The sequence below is a fragment of the Sturnira hondurensis genome, unplaced genomic scaffold (genome assembly GCF_014824575.4).
Source record: "Sturnira hondurensis isolate 20B ecotype Veracruz unplaced genomic scaffold, ASM1482457v3 Scaffold0024400, whole genome shotgun sequence".
Taxonomy (NCBI): Eukaryota; Metazoa; Chordata; class Mammalia; order Chiroptera; family Phyllostomidae; genus Sturnira; species Sturnira hondurensis.
Window position 1 is genome coordinate 4,354,261 of NW_028097031.1, and position 26,002 is coordinate 4,380,262.

General features: G+C 51.1%; 1 protein-coding gene across 2 annotated transcripts in view; it reads right to left on the reverse strand.

The window, feature by feature from the left end:
• ARL15 (ARF like GTPase 15) overlaps positions 1 to 26,002 on the reverse strand; it is a 296,926-nt gene that overhangs the window by 136,947 nt on the left and 133,977 nt on the right. For both annotated transcript variants that reach the window (XM_037038487.1, XM_037038488.1), the window contains exon 4: positions 18,405 to 18,613. In XM_037038487.1, the coding sequence (XP_036894382.1) occupies positions 18,405 to 18,613 (209 nt within the window). The remainder of the gene's footprint in view (positions 1 to 18,404; positions 18,614 to 26,002) is intronic.

Below are 26,002 nucleotides of genomic sequence, written 5' to 3' on the forward strand. Positions count from 1 at the left end.
CTCTGTTGTAGAGAAGTTCAGAACACAACCTGATGAGTGTCAAGAGTCTGCTATAACAAAGATTATTTTAAGTGTCAATTTATACGGATACGCGCACACGAAGCTAAAACACTGCATCCTAAAGGGCAGGAGTGGTTTTCGGGGGGCGTCAGGAGTGAGGGGTCCTGCACAGGGTCTCGTCTGTGAAACGTGGTGGGGGGTGAAGGCAGGAAAGGTGTTCACCCCGGAGACTCGCGGTTCTCGGGCCTAGAGGCGTATGTGCCGCACGGAGCCAGCGGTCCCTCGGACACCGCCTTCTGCCTCGGCGAACGCCACGCCCACTGACGTGGATGTCCACCAAATTTCTGGATTCTGCCATGTCTTGTCTTTACAAGGTTTTTATTCATATCTCCTTAAAAACGGAGATGGGGACACACCGTTCTATAACATGGCAAATGCACTTCCATCTCTTAAAGTCAAGAGAAAAAAAAGAGCAACTCCACTAAATAACTTCTGTTAGAAATACCGGAATTGTACTTTAATATGACGATACTAAAGATTCTGAGTTAAGATGGACAGATTGCCAGTTATAAAAACGGCCACGGGGAGTAAAGCGCAGCCCAGGGAACAGAGCCCACGACCCTGCCACAGCCACGTGCGGCGCCAGAGCCGGTCTGAGCTCACCGGGAGATCACCTCGTGAGCTGTGCACCAGGCCTGTCCAGAAGGTACCCAGCAGCCATGCAATACGAAAAGCAGGGACATTTATTAAGGATGATACAAGATACCAGAAACACTGTGCACAGGAAAATGACGTCTCGGTCCCCTTCAAAGTAGGCACCTTGGGACCTCACACAGTTCTCCCAGTGGCCATCATCAGCCCTGCTGTATTTTCCTGAATCTTATCAACACTCTGATATCTCTTCCCTTTCAAAGGTGATTTTAATTTTGGGAAAAGCCAGAAGTCTTAGGGCACCAAATCTGGGCTGTAGGGGGGTTGAATCACCTGGGTGATTTGATACTTTGTCAAAAAACTGCAGAGGACGTGATGCATGAGCAGGTGCACTGTTGTGATGAAGCTGCCCACCAGCAGGTGCCCACAGCTGCAGCCGTGTGAATCATCTGACTAGTTTCCAAGGAGGAATGCTCAAGCTTAATGCTAAATCTGATGCAAATTCATTGCTCTACTCACTCAGTCATTTTGATTGTGGTAGCCACACAATACAATTGCTCACTCAACAATGTCTACCACCCCCAATGACTAGTACAGTGAAGTCGTCATTGTTCATGCATGTGCATTCCAGGCCACTCTCCTTAGCTGCCAGGTTACACTGATGTCGCACAAACTGTTCTCGGTCTATTAACAATGGCTGGACTTTTCCATACAGACCTTGTAAATCTGTGATCACCGTGCGGTACCCCTGAACTAATATAAGAGTATACGTCAGCTGAAACTGAAAAATTAAAAATTGAAAAAAGGTTTTGAATTCAAGAGTAAAACACAGAATTTCCCAACTAACATATAATATATCTCCCAAATAAACAATGAGACTATACAAATGTAAAATAGCAGTAACTCCCCCTCCAAAAAAATGCAAGGGTGTGTAACTCAGAGCTATGTTAATAACTACTGCCATTTTCTCTTACGTGTCCCAATAAAAGTTTTAAGGCATTTTAAAGTATTTACAGCATTTAAAGTATTTAGAAATGCTACATTAATAAGTTTCTACCACAGCTATATCATTCATTTTGTGCATCTCCACAGGGGAACGTGCAGACAGCTGTGAAAATTGCCCGTGTGGGTCACCGTGAGAAAATATGGGTCCCTCCCCCCAGTGACTGTCTGCCGACTGGAGAAAGGTCTGTGAGCAGACTTCTGAACACAGACATGGACTATTTCTGGTGCACCCGCACCATTCGAAGAAGATGGCAGGGGTATAAAGTAGAGACTCAGCATTCGTCCAAGAGCTAGAAGTAATTTCCAAGGGGCGTGCTGTCCTTGGGGGCCTGCGGCATTTCACAGAAGGGGCGGTTTATGGGTCCATGGCTCCTTTGAGGCCAGATCTAGAATCCCAGGCTGTCGTTCCAGAGCACATGAAGTAGAGGTATTTAATAAGCAGTACCCCCAAAGAACAAACTCATCTTTTCAACTCTCTGCTGGTATTTATTTCCCATCTATGCACAGAAAGGGTTACACTTTAGGAAACGCATTGTTTGTTTCAGAATGCCTAGCCATTTCCTAAATATAACCCGTTGTGTTATAACTCCACCCCTTTCCTTCACCTGCTCCCTCCCCCCTTCCCTGTCCCCCACTCACCACAGTGAGGAAGACAAGCCCATGAGTGAAGGGGCCAGGAGAGCTCGGTGAGGAGGAAGAGGGTGTTTACAGAAGTAGCGTTTGGTGTCATCCGTTTTCTCACTCGGGCTGCATTGTTCCTGAAAACAAGGACAGGCCGGCCGGCCCGCCTCCACGCCCAGAGCAGCAGGCTTTGTCCCCTAGGCACTGGGACACCACAGTCCCTCTGGTTCACAAGTGGATAAAAACATGCTTGGCCTAGTTCCTTCCACACTTTACTCTCATGTCAGCTGAGCTCATGTGTAAAAAGGGCCCATCTACAAATTGGCAGCCGGGGTTTCTCTAAGTAGCAAGAAACACCCAAGAACAAAACTTGATTCCAGACTTCAAATTGAAGTTACAAATTTAAAAAAAAAAAAAATTAAGGCCCTGGCAGCTGTAGCTCAGTGGATTGAGCGCGGGCCTGCAAACCAGAGGATCGCGGTTCGATTCCCAGTCAGGGCACATGCCTGGGTTGCAGGCCAGTTCCCAGCAGGGGACGCAGGAGAAGCAACCATACATTGATATTTCTCTCCTTCTCTCCTTCCCTTCCCCTCTAAAGATAAATAAATAAAATCTTTAAAAAATTAAGTTATACATCAGAAGTAAAATAAAATGTTTTTGTTATTTTCTTGAATGCAGTGATAAGAGATTGTGGTGGTAGACTGAAAAGGGCAGGTGGGCCAAAGTCAAGGACACAGGTCCAGGTCGCCGGCTGGGTCTTGGGTAATTTATGACTTTGTTTCTGGGACCTTCATCTATAAAGTGATGAGGAATTAACACCATGCTTCTCAGGACAGCCGAGAGAACTGCCTGACGCGTTGTATGTGGAACGTGCCTTGAGCTATACATGTGGCCATTCCTGCTAACTCCAGCCTCTCCCCGTGTCCCCGCAGCACCCTTTACGCATGTCCGCTGGCTCTCCCCACGACATACTGTATCTATCTGCAAAAAGCATCAGTGAAGGAATGAACACAGTTGTTTTGTTGATAATGAAACTTAACAAACACTAAAATATGCCTAAAATTCTGGACCGAGGTTTGGTGCACCCTTGGGGAACGTCCCTTCACCTGTTTGCCGAGAGCAGGCACACCTACACGTGGGGGAGTTTCTGCAGAGAAATCTCCACATCCTGGTCACTGCATGAAGCTTAAATGCGGTCTCTCTCGTGGACCTTTACTCCATGACAAAGTCCTCCCGTTCCAGCCAAAGCCCCCAAACCGGGACTGCAGAGGCCGGCCCGGCCCTGGGCGGGCTGCCGGCAGGACGAGCAGCTCCGTTGTGCAGCCCGAAGGCACGACGCCATCGTGGGGTTTCAGGTACCATCTGCCACGCTCGGGCAGTCAGTCACACTGTCCTTTGTTGGGCTTCCATCTGTACCTCAAACACAAGATTTCAGATTGATAGATGATCCATTGATGGATGGATGACCGGTAGATAGAAAGACAGACGGATGGACGGATGACAGGCAGGCTGGCACTACCCACTGTTCTTTAACCCCACAGGGCGGCGGCCTGGACTCGCTAGCCCCGAAGACGCAGCAGTCAAACGGAAGCTGTCCCCAACATCTGCACATTTTTGACAATGCATCAACTCCAAAGTTCTCTTCAACATGAAGGGGAAAGATTAAACACTCAAGAAGATCCCTTGTTGGTTCCTATGACAACACTCTAGCTGGGCACTTTTCGGCAGGTCATCTGTGCTCCTAAAGGATGAGAACAACGGGAAGACACCAACGACCCCAGGGGAAGTTGGGTGTGGAGGGAAGGACGTGGAGGGGGGATCTGGTTTTCGTGATTCACACCGACTGTGCTCTAAGGGGAGGAGCCGTGAACATGAGCACACGTCCACACAGACACGCGTGTGAGTTGGTAAATGGGGCCAAATGGAAGCGCTCCCCCAGTTACCCAGGCAGGACTTCACTATGGCCTTGGCCAGCACCTCCGGGTGGACGGGCCAGACACAGGTGTCAAAGCGTGACCTGCTCAGCATTTAGCTCCTCCTTCCCGTGAAGCTCACTGTGCAGCGGACCGATCACGACAGGATGTTTCAAACTTGCAGCATCAAGAAAGAAGAGGGCGAAAGGGGGGTGTGAATGGTGCCGGAAGGAAACTACACTGGGGTGACGAACACACAATACACTCCGCAGACGGTGTGTTACAGAGCTGTGGGCCTGAAACACATGCAATATTATTAACCAATGCTGCCCCAATAATGCAATGAAAAGGTAAAAGAAAAGAATCCAGGGCCACATGATGACTTCATAAATACATGTAAGACTGAAGGAAGCTTTGAGCTTCCCTGTTGGCTGCGATCCAAAGGTGCGTTAAAAGCAGCTCGGGAATGCCTGGCACTCGGGGGCCTCAGAGCTTCCTACGGGCAGGGTTTTCCAGGGTGCGATTTAACGAGGGCCCTGCTGCTGCCTTCCCCGACCCGCTGCGAAGTAAATCGGGCAGACTAGTAGGGGCTAATGGGTCTTTTTCACACTGTCCCCTCGCCCTGCCTGCTCCGTCCCCACAGACGTTGCCACCTGGCCACCGTCTCCCGTCCTCCTCGAAGCACAGAAGACAGCCACTGTAACCATTTGTTACCGCGCAGTGGATCGCAGGCTGGTCAGGTGGGGCTGCCCAGGTCCCTGAAGGACAGCTCCAGTTCAAAAATCTGTCCTTGTCAAGGGGTGAAAGAACACCCCGAGTGTGGGGTCACCCAGATCAACGATCAGAAGAAACTGGGAATGAAGGGGAAAGCAGGCCCTCGCGTGTGTGTCGGAAACACACGCATGTCTGACTCGGTACCGGGAACGCAGAGATGCGCGGGGCTTCTCCCTCGCCGGTCGCTCACTTTTTAGTAATAATTTGTCTCAGTGACGGCCCTTTGGGTTGTTCCCTTCGGAGCTCTTGGAAAAGCCACAAGGAAGCCTTCATATTTCCCCCCAAGGAAAACATACTCCAGGAGACCCGGTTTTTAGGAGAAGTCTTAAATATTTCCAAAAACACTCGAAAAGCAATAAAAGTGATGCCAAGTAATCCACTTTGAAGGCTTGAGGAGACCCTACTGAAATCCGCAAGTCAGAATCAGCACGGCGAACACTAAAATAACCCGAGTAACCCCTTGGGTCTTCGAAGAGAGGAGACAACAGGCCTGGCAGGCCTGTCACGAGCTCACACACGTGACAGGCCCCCATAGCAGGTTTCTGGGCTTCTGCAGGCTCACAGGCCCCGGGGACCTGCAGGTGGGCCCCGGCTTGTCCAAGCACCCCCCTCGTTTTTAGGTGGTGAAGCGTAGCATTGTGCACTTGCTTTTGGGCTTTTTTAAAGAAACGTAAAGCTACTCACTGGGCAGTATGGCCAAACTGACGTATCAGAAAATAAGGCAGAAGGACACACCCGGGGCAGTGTCAAGAACGAGCCTCAGTGTCAGATTGCACGAGTGAGGACGGCCCAGAGGCTTGGCGTTCCTGGCTTCCACCCAGCAGGAGAGGGAGGTGCATTTGATCAGTGAGTGACTTACAAACAGCGTCCGAGCGGAGCAGAGGATATGGGGATGAAAGCGCATACAGTCATTTGTGCGAGGGGATGTGAGTTGTGGGGGCTGCGTACTGCCTGTTTGTGGCTTTTTGCTCTTGGTCTCGTGTTTTGTGTCTGGAGTTGATTCCCTGAGCACGCCCCGAGTGCAGCGGCATCGCGCCCACACTGGAGCTTGTTTCGTTTTTGGAGACTCCACAAGCACTGACGTGACACCATGCCACACACAGTCGTAAGTGCCATGTGACTGTGTGACCCCTATGACATCCCTGTGGGGGGCGGGGGGGCAGTGACGAGCTCTCTGGGTGCCCCATCCTCACTCGGTCCTCACTCCAGCCCGTCTGCATCGGGGTGGGTTCTCGGACCACCCTCATTCATAGAGGAGGAAACAGGTGTAAGTTTCCGCCCAGTATGACTCAGCAGGTCAACAACAGGAAAGACGAAAATCTACACTCTCACCAGGAAGTCTTGTCATTTGTCACTTCCAAGCCTGAAGTGCCAGGTCACATACCCACTGAGCTCAGTGGGTGCACATCCTACGACCGAGTCATTCTAATCTTACATGGATATGCATGAGAAATACTTGCACACACACACACAAGGGGACATGTACAAAGATACTCATCGACTTTCTTTATAATCTCAAAAATCTAGAAACAACCTAAAACACTATTGGTGAGAGAGTGAACAAATAAAATCATGACACACTCGTGCCTTGGCACATAGTAAATCAGTGACAGAGAATAAGCTGGAGTCACATGCGGCGGGTAAACAATGTTGGAGACATAATGACAGAAGCACGACGAAGTGCATGCTGTGAGACGCCACCCCTGTCCATTTCTGTCCCACGGAGCATTACTGGGCACCATGAGCGGATACCTGTGCATTACACGTATGAAAACGTACGCCCGGAAGGCCACACACCAGCTCCAAATCGTACTCGATTCTGAAGGATCGAGGAAAGAGGCTATAAATGCACCTGTAACAATTCGTTTCTTAAAAAAAAAAAAAAAGACCTAACGCAAACACAGTAAAAAATGTTAACATTTGCCAAACCTTGGTAATGGTGGGTGAGGTTTCCTCTTATACTCGCTGTACTTACTTATGTGTCTGAAACTTTTTCATAATTAAGTGCAGCTCCTTAGATGCACATCCACATGCAAGTAAGCAAATCCTCGCAAAATCAGAATTGGGGTTCCAATATGCCCCCTTCCTTCATTTGATTCCATGAACTGTCTAAAACCCAGGGTAACAGCCTAGAGACCAAATTACTAAAATCAGTTTTCTTGAAATGATTATAGTTTCTCGCTGCAACTATCTTAGAGGAGCCATCTTTAAGATAATTACATTCATTAACATACAGTCCATACTTCCTATGTTGTTACGGGAAATTCATTAGCTGGTGCTTCTATCCGTCTGATGTTGGAAGGACGACCCTGAGCAGGCTGGCTGCTGGCTGCGGCTGGAAGCCAGGGAGGAGCGGGGTGTCCGCAGGGAAGAGGGGGCCCCGCTCACCGCGCTCCTTCTGTGCTGTCTTGTGAGTGTGCCACGTGACGTTACTGGTCATTTGGGTTATTCATCAAAACGGGACTGAGTGGAATTTTACAGATTGTGTCACGCCCACAGAGATGCAAAGGAAAGCGTGAGACACGCACTTTGGCGGGACGTCCGTCGCGGGACGTCTGTCATGCCGGCCTGCCTGGCAGAGGTCACATCTCACCCGCCGCCTGAAACCAGCTCACCCGCAGTTGTGGACAGACCACGCGGCAGGAGAGTTGCTATTTTGAAAATAATTCTGGTGAAAGAAAACCTGGGAACCACAGCCACACCTCTCGCTTTCACGTCCTAAAAACATGACATTGTTAATCGCATGAATTTTTTAGCTGAGCTTTATTAGGGCTGAAGAACCATATGGCAAAATTCCGACTAACTAGAATCCAAATAAGAAGAACTATAAAGGAATGACAATTTCTGTGCTCCATTTATAACAGACAAAACTAGAAAAGCACAGATTCATATCCAGTGTTTTACCAAAAAAGCAATGTCTAGCGCCTCATATGGAGTGAGTTACAGATTAAACCAAATATTCTGCACTTTCCGCACCTACACTGTGGAGCTGAAGAGCCAAATAATTAAGGAAAGGGAACCGCACACCCAGAACCATCAAAGCCAGACTGCGTTTCCCGGGAGCAAAACCTCTGCTGGTGGGTGTGACTTCACAGTAAGAAAAAAGCGCTTCTGGAAAAGGGTAGCGGAGACGGCTGTGTTCATAAAACTACTCTGCCGCCCGTCACAGGCCCAAGCAATCCAGCAATCCCATGTTTTACCCCAAAGCCTGTTTTCCCTGGTTAACTGAAGAAAGAGTTTCATTTGCATATTAATATAAAAGTCATTGCAAAGGCATCATTAATTAAAGAAAAACAGAAGGATGTCTAAACTTGAGTTATAATCAAAGAACAAAGCTAATTTAGAAATTTGAGAAATTGATATTTTTTATTGCCCAAGACATGCAGAAACACGCAGTTTTTTACACTCATGAACCTCCACCCACGCATTTTGATCATTCAAAGACGTAGGCTTAATTTTCCAATCAGTTTGACAAGCACCACTTCAAACAAAACTAGCCTAGATATAAGACAGAAAACTGTACTTGAACAATAATTAAATTTAAAAAAAAACTAGCCTAGAACTGAGCACAGTGCCAACCTTTATATACAACAAGAAAAGACAGTCTTCAGAATACCGCCTCGCTGATCTGGAGCACAGGCACTAGTCTGGGCACCGAAAGTCGCCCTTAGGTGACGGCTGCAACGCCACCAGTAACAATGTCCCCGCTGAGCACGTGCCAGTCACACAACCTCTACCTCCAGTCCGCTCTGGCCTCTTTCTCAGGACCCTCCTAATGACATTCCAGCTTCTCCTCGGTGCCGGGGTCTCTCCTCTCCAGCGCCGTTACCAGCCGAGGTTCCCTGCCACGCTCTCACCCTCCCTTCGCCATCGAGTGGGTCTCCTCCTCCAAACCCCACACGAGCCGCCCAGAGGGTCCGCTCGGGCCCCTTTCCACAGCAACTCGTGGGGAGCTTTGACAAATGACGACTCGCAACCACAGTCTGAAAATACACAATTCGTGACAAATCCTGCCTGTGCAAACCACGCCGTGCTCCCTCTGCAAGTTCCCGGCGATTTCACAGTCCGTACACAGAACCTCCTTCCGAGGAGTGGGTGGTTTCACGTATCACTTTTGGAACCGATTCCAGTCATTGTATGGAGCTACCTACTGCCTAACACAGCATTCCAGTCGAAGAGCTTTGCCTAAAAGGACTTTTTTAAAAAGACCCTGATCTTATTTCGAGTGTGAGATGCACTACACTCACCCTGTACACACTGGGTTAACACAGCTGAATTCCTACATTTCAACAGGTTAAATGTCTGAACGTCAGCCTTAACAAAAAGGAAACCCCACATGACTCTTTTCCTTCACAACTGAGTGGTAGAAAATGTTTTTTTGATCAAAGATTTCCACGTGCCCAAATTTAGATTTCGGGGTTTCTCCAGAAGAAGGTGATTGCTGTGTCACACCCGGATGCTGTGGAAGCAGACGCGGCCACGACTTGGGCAGCCCCTTGGGGGTGGGGGCGATGCGACACCTTCTCGCTTGTCCTGACAGTCTGTGTCAGAGCCTCAGACAAACCAGCCGACAGCCCCGTGTCAGGAGAGAGATCTCAAGGCGACGTGAATACTTAAATGACAGAGGGGCTCGTGGTTGAACACGGACTTCTCCTGGAGAAAGTGAAAGGGTGAGACTCTACCGTGCAGTGAACAGAGGGAGATGAGGTTCCGCAGGCAGAGCACGCAGCCGCGGGTCTGCCCACTTGCACCTGAGCCCACGTGCACAGAGCAGTGGCCCACGCAGACCGCTGTCTGCACCACGGCACACACCTGGTCCACTGTTCTTTCCATCCAAGGTGCATGCAATTCACACGTAGAGGAGAAGAAGGCAGTGGGAAGGAGAAAATGCCTCGTCTGAGTGGCAGAGTGCTCTGTTCATCTCAGAAGGTGAAAGCAGGTATCCTTCCTTACAGTTTTTACTCTTACAGGACGAAGTCCAAATCTGTGGGGTTGCCACACCCACGCTAAGACGGCAGAACGTTTCGGAGCCACTGCCAGGAACGGACTGGCTTTCTGAAGTGCAGGGCGTCTGCCTCCGTCTCCACCTGGCTGTCCCCAGATGCGCTGCAGCACCCTGGGCTGGGATGGCTGGGATGGCTGGGATGGCCGGTGGCACTGGAATCCCAGCGTGCAGTCTGTGTGGCTGCGGGAGCCTGGTCTCTGGGCCAGCGGCTCTTCCAGGGCCCTCTTTCCATCCGCTGCAGCGGCACCGCGGAAGGCAGGCTCTGGCCCCACTCTCGGATGGGCTTGGCCGGCCGGCAGCACATGAGGCTGCCTGCCTGTGTCCCCCAGTGTTTTCCACTGTGATTCCCTCACTCCAGGCACCTCCTCTCTCCCCACTCTCTCCCGACCCTTTCGGCTGGATCCCCTCTAAGAGCAAGGAACATCTTCCGCAGGCCCGCCGCTGCCGTCCTCCTGGTGCCGAGGCGGCTGTGCACGCAGCTCCCCTACCTCTGCCTGTGAATACGTTCCAATACTTCCTTCCTCTCTGACTTGTGAGGACCATTTTTGCAGCGTCTTGTAAGAAAGCTGGCTTAATCCTGAAGTCTCCTTTCTAAAGAGTAATCTAAAGAATCCTCCTTAAAATAATCTCATAGGAGGTAATTTATGTACTTAATTGTATTTATTTTACAACTCCAGTTTTCATTTTTACAATAAAAAATGAAGCTTTGTATTTTCTTTCCATAATTACGCTCCATTGTTTTCAGTATCTAAAAATCATACATTTGAGCCCTATCCAGCTCAGAAATAATGAACTCCTGAAGGGCTGTTGGCTACTTAGAAATCAAAACGCCTGCTCTTAGAGCCCTTCAGAAGGACCTGCACTTACGCCTCAGACATCTTTTGAGAAATAATATAGGAAAACATTCAAACTCNTTAATTATATTTATTTTACAACTCCAGTTTTCATTTTTACAATAAAAAATGAAGCTTTGTATTTTCTTTCCATAATTATGCTCCATTGTTTTCAGTATCTAAAAATCATACATTTGAGCCCTATCCAGCTCAGAAATAATGAACTCCTGAAGGGCTGTTGGCTACTTAGAAATCAAAACGCCTGCTCTTAGAGCCCTTCAGAAGGACCTACACTTATGCCTCAGACATCTTTTGAGAAATAATATAGGAAAACATTCAAACTCCTCAAAATGAGTTCTGATTCCTCGGCATTACAGGAGGTCCATTTTTCGTGAGGGAGGAAAACCGACGAGCACACCCTGACCTGTCCAGGAGAAACAGCCCTCGGTGTGCGAGGCCCCCCCCAGCACTGCACACCACGCCGCTGCTTAGCTCTCCTCGGCAGCCTCGGCCTCCCCGCACAGCCGGAGGGGTTTCTGAGCAGACACTATGTAATAATAATAATGATAATAATTATCATAATGATGATAACTAACGCTTATTGTGCTTTTTATCTTCAAAGCGCTTTCCTTACGTTAACTCGGTGTCTAATACTCAAATTAACTCAACAAATGTTTTATTAACTTTGTAAGCTATGGAATGTGCAGTTAAACTGAGTCTTCTTTTGCTAAATGAACAAATAAACAAATAATTAAGAGACCCAAGGGCCAAGAAAAGGTCCTGTGAACTTTTGCAGAATCACTTCTTGACTTTGTTGAGTGAGTGTTAATGAAACACTAATTTTGAGAAAATACAAAATTAAAGCACAGAAACAGAGGGTCAAGTTCACTGGTCTGACCACGCAGATACATTTGCTTCCAAAAGACCCACAAAGAAGCAAAATAATACTGTTGTACTTAAATATGTACAGGAAGAAACAGTGATAAATGTAAGAATTTTAAAAATCCTCCAAAGCATCATGGATGTAATAATTTTGTGAATTACAGCATGCCATCTGTTTTTATTAAACCGAATTCATTGCTCTGCCTCCTTCACTCCCGGTTCCCACAGAGCCCCCTGTATACCCACCCCCTCTGCACGGGAAGCAGACCCAGGAGAAGGCAGCTAGGGGTGCCGGCCGCAGGAATATGCTCCAGACAGTTAAAGCAGAAGCAACTGATGAAAATGGATTCAAAGACGCCTGCCACTTTCGGGGGGGGGGGGGGTCGGGAAGAAAATGGTCCTGCTGTAAGCGGAGCTCTCAAGTGGACAAACACACTGTAATTACATAAAAATATATAGAAATAGATATTTGGAAGCACGGTAACTAACAGTTGTTTTTTTTTTTTTAACTAGGAGCAGGATTTGAGGTAAGGTTTTATGCGAGATGTTGTCCTGGAGCAATACTTAAAGCTAAGGTTTGCTGTAAAAGGAAAAGATTTATGCCCAAGAATGGAACAGAAGAGTCAAATTGGGCGAAGAGAGAACGGAGGTCGGAGGAAAGGTGGGGATGCTGAGCAGGAGGGGAGCGTGTGTGGTCAGACTCAGAGGTAGTAACTCATCCAAAGAACATCTACTGAGCTCGGAGGCATGAACAAGCCAGAATTCCCGTCCTGCAAGACACGCACAATCTTCAGGGGCAGACAGAAAAGGTCCCAGGCCAGGAAGCTAAACATCAAAATCAGCACGAGGCCGGGGCGTCTCGGGAAGGCAGGAGGGTGCCTGGCGCAGCCGGGGGTGTCCGGGAGGCACAATCCTTGCGGGGGGGGGTGCCCCAAGGCAACAGGAGGAGGGGAGAGGTAGGTGAATAGGAGTGAGAAGGGGGACTCGGTGGTCAAGCACACTGGCGTGTGAGGTCTGTGGCATTCCGTCCCTCTGACTCGAGAAGGAACCAGGAGACAGGGAGCCTGTGCCTCCCGCTCTGTCAGGGAAAGGGGAGGCCTGGGGGCAACCTGGGGGCTTTGAGAGGCACTGCAGGGCGCAGGTGGGAGTGTTGGGCGCCAAAATGTCTGGATGGGAAGGAAGAGTAAGACCTGGAAGAGACCCCCCAAATTTGCCAGCTTTACATAAAATGAAGATATGCACGGGACTCAATAAAGAAAGTGGAAAGGAATGGGGGTCTCAGAACATAAAGGAACTCTATGGGGCACACAGTGCTGTGTTTTCAGATGTGCTACTTTGTTTCCTAAACAAAGTTCTGGAGAGAATGGACCTTTTTCCTGTAACATGTTTGTTGGCGGGAACTGTATTCATTTGCGGTGGGAGGCACTTTCTGTAATACAGCCCGGTGGGTCCCAGCACGGGCCCACAGAGATCCCTCCTAGGGGCATCAGAGTGGCCAGATTTAGGATCGATCAATGACCAAACACACAAATACACTTTTCAGGGAATGCATATAAAAAATTCCCTGACTGTACAAACAATAAAGCACTCTGGTTGTTTGAGTGTTCTCAGCTACAACTTGCTCTTTAAAATGTATTTACAATAACGACATGTTGGGACTAACTATTGGAACGACTGCTCTTCCAGCTTCTCTTGGAAGCTGGTAAACATTTTCAGGAGATCACCAAGTCACTCAGTGGGAAATTGACTTCCACATCCCTAATTGTTTCCCCGAGGTTAAACTGCAGCGGAGTGAAGTACATCTGTAAGGAACGGACAAAAAATAATTTGTATCTCATATCATGTTAGAGCAGTGTACGTCCCATCGGGGAGTTTCAAACCGCTCACACAACAGGCACGCTCGCTGCTCGCGGCGAAATCCGATCAGCATTCTACACCGGGCCAAGAAGCAGGTCACGGGACTCGGAAGGCTCCGGAGACGTGGAGTGCAGGACGGTTTACGATGGCTGTTTTACACACACGCGCGTGCACACACACGTATCTCTCCATGTATCTCTCTCTGGAGTAACAGCAAGCTAAGTAGTTCATGCAATTTGAACACTGCTGTGCATTTTCCAATAAGAAACTTGTGGAAAATCAGATATTTGCTACTTCATGGAGCTACCAAGAGAGAACTGCTCACTGCTAAGCAGCATATAAAATAAACAGTTTAATCTAGAGGCGTATCACCTATAGATCTACACTGTTCCAAATTGCTAATTCCTCCAAACTCTCTCAGACCCTAGGCAGGAAGGGGAGAAAGCACGCAATGTAGAAACACTTATCGATAAACAGGTTATTATAATTAAGTGTGATAGTTAAATAACACAAAACACATCCCAGCACTCTCTTCTGGAAGATGTCTATAGACTAAAAAGTGAGAACCAGATAAATTATTCATGATACACTGAATATTGAAAGCATTGTTCAAAATATGAATATTTATAATCCAAACAAAACATGGTCTGAAAAGTAATGTTTACATCGTGACAGAAAGACTTGCAAATACTCTTCTTACATTTACACTCTATTATAGTTTTTTAAGAGGCCAGCACATTCTATGCACCCATCGTAAGCTGAACTACAGCTGCGTGAAAACGGAGAAATGCCGGATCCCGGATTTTAACTTCCATGCTGACACTCTCAGGAGAAGCCGGGTCTCCTTGTGCTAAAATGAGTGAGCCACGCAAGCAGTCGACCCTCTTGACCTTATAATTCCACTTCAAAGGTCTGCGCTGCACAGCACTCATATTTCTTAATATTTGCTTTAATTTAAAAAAATTGGATCCATGGTTGACACAGCACTCCTGAGAAGCTCAATGCTTACGGGTTAAAGGTAGGGACAAATGCCAGATCAGAGGGCTTTGCCGAGGGGACGAACTAGTTCTCTGGTGCGGACCAAATGTGTCCCTTTGGAAGCCTCGGTAATGCCCCCGGAAACGAGCCCCGGGTGTGGAAGAGCCGGGCGCCGAGACCCCGCGGCCGGCGAGGCATGGAGAGGCAGCAGGAGAACTTCACGGGCTACGCCGCGGACTTAACCTCTCATGAAACCCTCCCAGCCCATCCCCCAACTTGGGACTGAAGTATGCTCTCCTCTGGGGCTTGGAAAGTGAATTAGATGCAATTACGATTCAATACAAACAAAAAACCAACCCAATTACCCTTAAGATGATTTTCATTTTAAAAGCTTTATCATTTCAGTTAGACCAGAATCTCCCCTAATGAATCAAGTGGGCCCCATGACATAAGTACAAGATTTGTATGTTATGTTTTCTACAGAGAAAAGCAGTTATGAGTAAGTTCTGGAAAACTCTGCTGACTACCCCTCCCAAAGCGAACAGAGCAAACATCTGTTGCAAGAACTGCTTGGCTTACAGACAGTATGTAAAGGGTGCTTTTCCCAGTGTTTTGCTGTTTTCTTTGAAAAAACTGATTGGTGTAAAAAAAAATAGTTTCTACTATCAATTCTCAAGACATTAAAATCTTAAATGAGCTGCACTAGGTCATTACCAGGTGTGTTACAGAAAGCGAGACTGCAGAGCACAAGACTCCACTTGCGTTATAAAAGGGCAATAAAGTAATCGGCCTTAATAGAGTGTTGCCTTCTGTCTGCAGTACACGGAGTAACGGTAACCACTGTTGTCCTGGGCGAACCCAGGCCCCCACCCAGACACAGCATCACCGCTCCCAGCCCAGTGCGTGAACCAAGTGCCTGCCACCTCCCAATGATTTTCGCCCTCCGCTGGGATCCAAGGGACAACTCAGCCCTCTCTCCCCTGGATGTCGCTGGCTTCCCCCAGCTCCTGAACTCAATACCTCGGTACCCGCACCAAATGACTAACGACCTCTTAAAGTTTTACTCCAGTGTCAGAAGAAGTAACCGTGGCATTCTGGCAATGCCGCATCACGCACGAAGTGTATGAACTGCCCCGGGAGGCGGGAAGAGTCGATGAGCCCCCGGGACTCGCCTTCCCTCAACCGCAGTGAAGAACTGGTCGGGGCTTTTTGGTGAACTGGGTGCGTGTTCCTGGATTCTGAAAGAACGGGAGTTTGCCTAAAATTCACAGGGGAAACACCATCCTTTTAGCATTTGGAAATTCTACCAAGTGCACACACAGGCAGGTGCAAACGAATACAAAAGTTCATAAGCAGCAGAGCCCAGGGCGCGGAACGCACTCCTGGTAAGGGAAGCCAGAAATAAACACTCGAGCGCTTCTCAACGTATTTCCAGTAACGTGCGACTTGGCTCCCTTCTCTTCCTCTCCCTCTTCTCCCCGTGCTGACCCCAGCATTGGGAGGTCACTGTTCATAAGAAGCTGCAATTCAGTTTCACAATTCCATCTTTATGCTAACAGTAAGGTACTGATTTAATTCCTAAAACATTCCCGGGAGGATTCCCACAGGATATCCCAAGACTACCGTGAGAAACGTCTCTCGCCAGGCAACGGGGAAAATAGGAAGCTGCCATTTCTCTTTCTCCCACAGCCAAAGGATGAGCCCTTCCGTAGGCTGTGACTCAGTTCAGTCTGTCCCAGACGGTGCCCACGGGCTGGATTAAAATGCGCACACGCACTGGGTGGAGCATGTGCTCACATGCTCGTAGGGAAAATACTCACCAAAAGCCATCCTCACGATGGCATTTGCAAATGCCACCCCAAGCACAAAGTCTGAGGACAATTCACTTATCGGACATAAAAATGAAAGTCAAAGTCACATACGCTCCAGCATGTACAAGTTTAGAGCACACATTTTCAAATCAAATCTGTGATTACTACACACTGACACTCCCCGTCTCAGGAAGAGACGAACCACAGAGACACATGCCCCTTTCTGGACGCCAGGCGCCCCACACCCAGCATGTCGCCTGAAGTGCCTCGCTGCCGCCCGGAAGCCTCCTTCCCTCGCCATTGCAGCTGGGCTTCCTCGGGCGGGCCACCACGAGCCACCACGAGCCACCACGAGCCACCACGAACCACCACGAGCCGTGCGTTGGAGTTAAAGAACACACCAGCTTCCACCGCACGGTGCCTAAGAAAGCAGGTATGCGGCTTTTTAAACTTAAAAACAGAATTTTCTCCCTGTTACTGCTCTTAACTTGAATAAGGTGGTTTGAAGGCACTTGTATTTTATCTGCTTCACTTGTATTTTATCTACTTCACATTATGAGTTCTACCGCCCATGCATTACAGAGTACACCTGTACAAAAGGTTACACTGTTTGTGAGTTCTGTGACACACACACACGTACTGTGTTTCCCACAATGCACTCACAGCAACATTTCCACAAAGCACCCTGCAGTCACAAACTAATTCAACACTCGTAACTGCCCGGCATTGTACACTATTATGTCTGCGCTGCAGACAAAACCCTGGTGCTGAGAAGTTAAGATTTACCCCAGGTCTTCAGCACAGATTGGGAGGGTCTGCACACTCATGGCTCTCAGGACAGACTTGTTCTGCTGTTTTTATTTTAATGACTTAAAATTTTACCAATGAGGCATTTCGCAAAACCTAAAAAAGAAAAAGGGGCTAACCACCTAGTGCTGAATGAGACAACTCAAGGATGTGCGTTCTATCTACTTAGTAAGACATCCTTGCCCGATTAACCATTTGTCTGAAACTTAAATGACAATTTTCTGCATAGGGTACCTCTTAATTCGCAGCACTTTAAACTGCAACGTGCATGATCCAAATTAATCCCACTCACTTATCCTCATGACAGTGCACTGCTCACACCTTGTAGGTGAGAAGACAGGCCACGGGAACACAGCCGTTTGCCTGCAGGCCCCATGCGGTGGGAGGGAGGGAGGGACCGAACCTGTCCCACCCTTGGCTTTTCATTCATTTCTCAAACTGGAGAGCCGCGTCCTTCCCGTAAGCCCGCTGGTTCTGAAGTCATTAGAGTAAGCACACAAACTTGCGGTGCGGGGCACACATCCGGACCCTTGTGGGTGGGGAGGGACGCACCCAGTGTTCTCACGTCCCTGCACCTGGACGAAAATTCGCTACTGTGTCAGGTTTGGAAACTCTTCACACATCTCACTCCTTGAGTTCCACGACGGAATTCCTTGCTCCACAGAAGCTCTGTGGAGTGAGACCCCGATTACCTGCCCAGCGCCAGTCTCCTGCTTTCAGGGGACAGGTGTCAGCGGAGACAAGAAGGTGAACGAGGGTGCAGAAGAGCAGGTCCACTGCATCGGCTGGCACGGGACTGGCGAGATCAGACCCCCATGTCCAGCCTGGCTGGCCACGGGACAGGACCCACAGCCGCGGTCAACAGTGAGCGTCTCAGAGGGGCGAGAACGCAGCCGACTAGGGCAAGGGGCGCATGGCGACACACGGGAAGCTGGGGAACAGGAGAAGGACCTAAGTAAGCAGTGGGGTGAAGAACCGTGACATTGCCAGGCCGTCGGCCCTGCAGGAGAGATGAGGAAAACACCCGGACAAGTCCCCTCACTTTGCTAAACAGTTAAAAAGTCAAGTCTCTGGGCTCCGAGGGGAATCAGGCACCTAAACAGTAAGTCCTGGTTACTGGAATTACTGATTCCTGATCGATACAGGCTTCCCGCGAAAACCAATGTGTCACATTCAAATACAACACGACCACACGTCCTGAGTGACAGGCACCGTGGCGGGAGACGCGCTGCGGCAAGCCGGGGAGCCGCCTGCTCGGGACACGTACCTCTTGCACGGAGCGGGCGGCCGGCTTGTCCTGGTGATTGGCCAGGATGAGGAAGGGCAGGGTGCACAGCTGGGGGTGCTGCAGCGCCGAGTGCAGCTCGCTCCGGGCCGCTTCCAGGTCACCTTCCGAGGACGCGCTGTCGAGCACGAAGATCACCCCTTGGGACCCTTGGTAGTAGCGGCTCCAGTATTTCCGGATATGATCGGCCCCTGTCAAAGCGGAACAAATCCTGCTTTTAAAAATAGCTTCCAGCGACCGAGAAACGCTCCTGGCAGTCATTCCTGCTGGGAACCAATGTAGCTTTTAAAAATTAACTGCAGATATCACGGCTGCTGAGAACAAAGGAGGCATTCGGGCCAATGAATGGACGTGAACTTGAGGGAGATGCAGGAGTTAAGAATCCCTCCCCGTGCCTTTCTGACCAGAGACACGCGTCTCCGCCAGAGGATGTTTTCAGAGTCTGCGTAACAGTCCCAAACAAATGGCACTCTCTGCACCCTTGGTTTGACGCTACCTTAGAGAACAGGGCGGCCCAGCGGTGCACCGGGACTCCTCCCGCCATCCACATCAGCTTGGTGGCGTTTTCTGAAAGAACGGGTTGGCCATCAGGCAGCCTGGTGTGATTTGCGCGAGGAAGGGAAACGAGTGGTACAGCACCTGTGCGTGTCCACGTGCTGGCCCGTGCGACAAACCCGAATTTCAGCCCTCGGTGTGCGCCTGCAGGACCCCACCGGGCCACGAGCACACCCGCGGTCTCGCTGCGACGGGGCCACATCCTGCTGTTCGCGGCACTCCCAATGCCCGGCACGGTGCCGACCAACGCCCGACGCACGAACGAGGAAAGTGAGGGACGAGGGAATAATGAAGTCGCACATGAAGTGGGCTTCGTGGACTGTGAGACCAGATGGGGTTTCAGAGACTCTCCAGTCCCACTCTCCAGGGCAACCGAGGCCAGAAGAGGCGAACCAACTGAGGGTCAGTCACGGGGTAGTTGATCCCAAACTTGAGATCCATGATGTGTGCTTTTGGGGGGCAGGAGGAGGGGCTCTGATTCTGCGTATATAACGGAATCAGGTTATCAAGGCATTTCCCCAGTCCAGGGCACCTGACTGCATCCTCACCACACAGTGGTGACGCCCAAATCACCACTGAGCACCTCGGTCCCAGCACCATGCCAAGCACTGGCCTGGCCAAAGGTGGCGTTTGGCCTTTTCTGTACGGCGGCTCCAGCAGCACGTCGCTGTCTTTAGTTTCATTCCAAACAATTCTGCTAGACTGGATTGCGACAGCTGCCCTATCAGCGAGCATTAAAAAAACTGATCAAAACTGGTGAATTTTTATGTAGCCATTTAAATATTGAAGATGGAAGAAAACACGCAACATTTTCAGCCCATTATGCTTATTATTTTAAGAAAAGTAAAAATGCAACTGAAATGCAAAACAAGCTTTGTGCAGTGTGTGGAGAAGGCGCCGTGACTGACGGGACGTGTCAGAAGTGGTTTGGAAACTTTCGTGCCGGCGATTCCTCGCTGGACGATGCTCCACGTTTGGGAGACCAGGTGAAGTTGCTGGCAACCATACCGAGACATTAATTGAGAATAATCAACATTCTACCAGGCGGTAGATAGCCAACATATTCAAAATATCCAAGTCAATACAGTTATTGGTGAAAATGGAAAGTGTGTCTTTTACTTTATGGGAAGAACCGTACAGACTAATTGGCCCACCCAACACCACGGATACCGAGAGTGGGAGGAGGGGTGGCGTGTGCTGAGTGGCAACAGCCAGCCATGTGCTCTTCCCAGCCCTGTGCTCAGGAACATCGTGTTAGCAGCTTGACTTTGGAGGGCATCGGGCCATTTTCACTGTGGACATCAGCAAAAGCCACGCATGTATGTTACCAGGTCTTGTCCTCCCCTGTGAGCCGGCACCCCCAGACCACAGGGAGCAGCTCCTGGCCATCGGGAAGTGCAGACCTCCACCCTGCCTGAGGACGTGCTGAACCAGAGGTCCCCCCGCCAGGGCTCTGGGAGGAAGGAAGCCGCCTCTCACCCTCGGCGGGCAAGTCCCTCAGCAGTATCAACAGCAGTATCAACAGCTACCGCTGACTAAGCACTTTCTACATTCCAGGCACAGTGCTAAGTGTTTTCGAAAGCACAGCTCATGGTACCCTACGGCAACAGTGAGGGGCAGATGCAACCGACTCCAACTTTGAGGCCAACTCCTCGATGGCGAAGCCTGGTGTTCTCAAGGTACTGTTCTGAAACCCACGGGGATATAAGAAGACCCAGGCACTGATGCTGAGGAAGCTTAAATGTGTGAAGACACAAGACAGGAGCAGGGCCGATACGTATGGGGCAGGGTCCAACCAAGAAAACGAAGCAAATCAGAAACAAGAGAGAGAGAGGAAATGTCAGCCCAGGGCGATGCAATGCAGGGACTGGGTGCACAGGCGGTGGTGGGACTGGGAGAACAACAAGGGGTCCGGCCCTGCAGGTCAGGCCCCCACAGGTGGCGTGTCAGATGGCATTTCCTCTGCATGTGACAACAGGTGGGTTCTGTCGGGAGAGACGGGCTGACAGCATTCACGCTGGGGTGGGAGAAGGAGCTGAGCAAAGACACGGTGTCAGGGATCTGGCTGAGGCTGGATGCCACAGGAGCGCTGCAGCGTGGCCTGAACTGGAGGACTTGTCCAGGCCACAGCGAGGGAGCCAGGCGGTCACGGCCCTGCATGGTGACAAGCTACAAGCCCCTGGGGGAACCGCAGGGGTGGGTCTCAGAACCTCCCAAATACATTGGGTCGAGGCGGGCACTGTCAGTCAAGAGCCGGCTCCGGAGAAGGGCACAGGTGTGAGTCGTCAGCAGCCAGCGCCCACAGCAGCTGGGAGATGGACGCCCCGGCCCAGCCAAGGAGCCGGCGCAGGCCGCCAACAGCATCTGCTGTGGGTGACATGCAGACAAGCCCCATATGTTCAAGGACTGCCCCCAGCTCCAGGAGCAAAAGTCAAGACAGTGCAACCTGGTGGCAAATGTCCAAAGCCACAGAAATACTGTCTGCCTGTGGCTCCGCACATAAGATTATGACAATTCCACTAACAGGATGTGAAGCCCACCATTTCCATATAATAAGAGTACATGCAGCGGGCTTCCCTGCAAACTGCACAGAGCTCACGAAACGCTCACAGCCCAACTCCGCAACCACAGCCAGCCGACGGCCACCCCGGCCACGTGCGGCTTTGAAATAAACGTCAGTTGTGCTAAGTGTTCCGCATGGATCGATGCATTTGTCCAAGACAGTCGATGAGGCAGGTGCCCGTTCACTCTCGTTTCACCAGTAAGGAGACCAAGCCTCCAAACTGTCACATCCCGTGCCCAGGGAGGCGCCCCTCAAAGCACACTGAGGTTTAATGGCATCGAAATGGAAGGGTCATTGGGCAGAAAGATGACGGAGCTGAATAATGAATTCTACCCTCACAAAGGCTATCAGGGAAGAAAGGAACCTGTGCTAACAAAAGGCACCGAAGCACCTATGGTGGGAACAAGTCCAAGAGCATGTCCCGACCAATCAATTCAATGAAGGGTATTATTAAGTACCTATTGGGTAAGTGACTCTTGAGAAATATTTAGGAAGCCATCATTCTTCTTAGTTCCGGTAATTCTAATTATAAGGAGGCCTGCAGGACCACCCGAGGGACCCAACAGCCTGGAGGGCATCCAGGGAGTGGGGCCCAAAGACCAGATGCTGAAGGCCCGTGTTAAGGGCACTGGTCCGTTGGAAATACGTGGGACGTATTGGAAACCCCAATTGTGAGGTCACGTCTTTCAACACAAAACTCCATTTTCATCTGCCTCATTTAAGAGCAAATAAGGGACCTGAACATAATGAGACAAAATGCCAGTGAAGTCCAATGACTGTGTTGGTAGATGAAATAGACCCAAAGAGAAATGCCGTCACTTCTTAGGCTGCCCCGTACTTGGCACATGAATGACCCATTACTGTTCCTGGGAAAAGTCCCTCTTCTTCACCTTCCTGCCACCCAGTCAACTGTGCCCGGTCTCGGCGTCTTTCACTTGCATCACAAACAGAGCATGGGACTCCGCACTCCAGTTCTGCACAGCCCAAACCCAGGCTGGGGCCAAAGCTGCGGGGTGAGGGTGGCACACGTCCAGTCTGGGTGAGGGCACCTTGTTAGTCACCACGTGACGTGAAAAATGGGTGCATCACCAGCCCAGTGCCAGGTGCTTGAGGGGTGAGTCTAACTGGGAAAATCAGGAACGCCCGTGGGATGCACATCCCAACATTCCCACCCCCCAAACCAAACCCAGAAGGCACGGCAAGCCCGGGAGTCCTTCTGACCGCAGTCGGTGGCCACCCCCCTGCTCCTGGCGCACAGCTGTGTGCTCGGGGCCCCTCCCATCACAACAGTTAGATGAAAAGGTCAAACACCCAACTCCAACCTGGTCTCCACCTGGTACGGTTACAACACAAGGGGTAGTTTTACCAGTAGGGACGCTGGCGGGGGCGGGGGGGTGCTGCCGAATGTCCCAGTCACACAGGGTCTGAAACTGAAATTGCCTTTCCGAAGGCGTGAGCAGCCCCCGGGAACCCAGGCAGTCACACGGGGAGCCAGTCACCCCTGACGACCTGGTGCAAGGTGCCGACCTCAGCAGAGCGGAGAGAGAAGACGGGAGCCTCGCACGTCCTCAGGGTGCAGGGCCGCGTCTGTGGCTCCGCAAGGACTCCAACCACACACTCTCATCCGTCCATTCGTCTGTCCTCCCACCCACCCACCCATCCGACAGACATTCACGGAGCACCTGGCACCACCCCAGGCACAGCGGACACAGAAGGAAAGGCAGTGCTAACACTCACGCCTGGCAGGGCTGGCCTCGCGCGGCAGCCCCTCTGGCCTCCAGCAAGCACAGCACCTGGTGCCGGCCCACGGGGCTCCCTGAGGCCCACGAGGAGAAAACTGTGCTCCCCAGTAAGAAGAAAGATGCCCAGAGAGCCTCCTTCTGCGTCTGCCCAGCTTTTAGATTTCATGCAGGCAAAGGGGGGTTCTCTGAGCAGCCTCAGCCTCTGACAACCTTGAAAGAGAGACCTGGTGACACACTGAAGGTGAGGACGGAGCCCGGGGCCCCAAGAACACATGGAGCAGCAGAACCAAGGCCTGAACGGTAAGGACTCCTTTCCCTGCAAACCCAGGACATGGGCACCACACAAGCCAGGGGCAGAAGATCGCTTTGTCATGTGCAGCCCAAAAGATGCTTATTTCCCTCATGTTAACTTAAAAGGCTGGGAAGAGTTCTTTAAAGTAGCCATCCTTTGAACGATGGGCCCAGCAAGCGAAAGAAGAATAGGAATGTGCAGGAGGCGACGATGAAAATAGGCGCTCTGCCATGTTCCTGTGAAAAAGCTGAATTCCAGTCGTCCAAGCAAACTTCCCAGGTGCAAACGCCACGTCTGTGCCTTCCTGTGGGGTAGCCACTGACCACACGGAGCCACTGGGTCTTTGGAATGTGGCCAGGGCAACAGAAGAACTGAGTTTATTTCGTTTCTTCTGAATTTACATAAAGTTGAAATGGCACGTGTGGCTAGCAGCTGGCTACTCTACTGGACAGTGTGTCCAGCTATTTCCCAAGCTCACTGCTGATATGACTGACTAGGAGAAGCCACTGGTCAGGAGGCGATCGGACCTTACGTCCAGAACAAACGGTGCATGGCCTTGCTGGTGGAGGGGCAGCTGCAGGACCCGTCCGGAGACGCCGACCCGGGTGAGGGTCTCCACTGCAACCTGTCGCACTGCGAGGGGAGTCTGGGCTGTCCCCTCCTTCCGCCCTTTAACCGCAGTCACGAGGGAATGAAAGACACTGAGAATCATTTCCCTCCGGAGAACGAGATGGGACTAGAGACCCGTAAGTGGAGCCAGCTGTGGAGCAGTTGCCTGTGAGCGGCCCTCGACTCCCAGTGCAGGACGCACCCTGGCCCTGGAAGAGGTGTGGCCCGCGGCACCGCTCCAGGAGCGATGGTCACCGGTAGGGGAGGGAACGTGTGAGGAGCCGGACGGGAAAAGTGATAATTTCAAATTCATTTTTACTCCTCCCATCGGTGGAGTCTCACTCGCTGGCATCAGCGGTGAGTGAGATTCTTTACATCTTCTGCACAACAGACTCAGTCTGCTTTTGAAAACGGAAACACCAAGAACTCAGAAGGACTGAGACATACGTATCTAGACTCAAACTTCTACTATCGACCTCCCACCCCGTCGTGCACGTGCACGCATGCACGCATGCACGCACGGAAAGGCAGTTTCTCATGCTGAACAAAGCCCCCCTCCCTAAACAGTTAACACAAGGTGTCAAAATGGGAAGAGAGAAAGTCAGGCCCCCTGAAGGGGGCGCATCATCCGGCCTTGCTTCCAGAGTCAGAAGGCACTCTAGAAAGTGAGAGAATTGTCAGAAGCATGGGAACCAGTGAAAGAATTGTCAGGAACACAGAACTGTCAGAAAGAATTGTCAGAAGCATGGGAACCAATATTTCTCACGAAAAACAGGACTTTGCTGGCTATGACGGAAGCGGAGCCGCCCGTGAACAGGGGGGCATGGGCTGCTGGCCGGGGGGTCCCAATGTCCTCAGACTCCGAGCAAGATGCGGGAATAGCCACGTGGGAAACGAGAGACAGCAAGCATGCAGTCGTCCCCTGCCACCCCACTGACACCCACATGGCACTGACCTGGTCAGGTGTGGCTCTACATCCGCTCATTCGACCTCCCAGCACGCCTGTCCCCACTGGGCGGACGAGGACACTGGGACCGAGGAGACGGTCTTTGCTCCACACCAGGTAGAAAGGGGCAGGGTCCCCGGTCGGCACTGTCTGGTTCCAGAGGCCGTGTTTTCACAGGACACGGCGCCCCCTCCCTGGAAGGAAGGGGCCTGACGCAGCGGGGAGAGATGAAATGGTCTCCGAGAATGAGCAGAGGGACGGTCTGCAGGCTTTAAGGGGGGTTCAGGGGAGAAGAGGAGAAAGGCTTTCTGATGGGGAGAGCGCAGCTGGGGGCCGAGTCGAGCAGGAAAGGAGCACTTGGGCGGGGGATCGGTGAGGGCGGAGGGGAAGTGCGAAGTCCGAGCTGGGACACACAGGCAGCTCATGCGGAGACAGACTGGGCGGCAGTGGAGGGCAGGCCGTGTGGGAGTGGGANCTTTGCTCCACACCAGGTAGAAAGGGGCAGGGTCCCCGGTCGGCACTGTCTGGTTCCAGAGGCCGTGTTTTCACAGGACACGGCGCCCCCTCCCTGGAAGGAAGGGGCCTGACGCAGCGGGGAGAGATGAAATGGTCTCCGAGAATGAGCAGAGGGACGGTCTGCAGGCTTTAAGGGGGGTTCAGGGGAGAAGAGGAGAAAGGCTTTCTGATGGGGAGGGCGCAGCTGGGGGCCGAGTCGAGCAGGAAAGGAGCACTTGGGCGGGGGATCCGTGAGGGCGGAGGGGAAGTGTGAAGTCCGAGCTGGGACACACGGGCAGCTCATGTGGAGACAGACCGGGCGGCAGTGGAGGGCAGGCCGTGTGGGAGTGGGACGCAGCAGGCAATGGGGGGGCTATT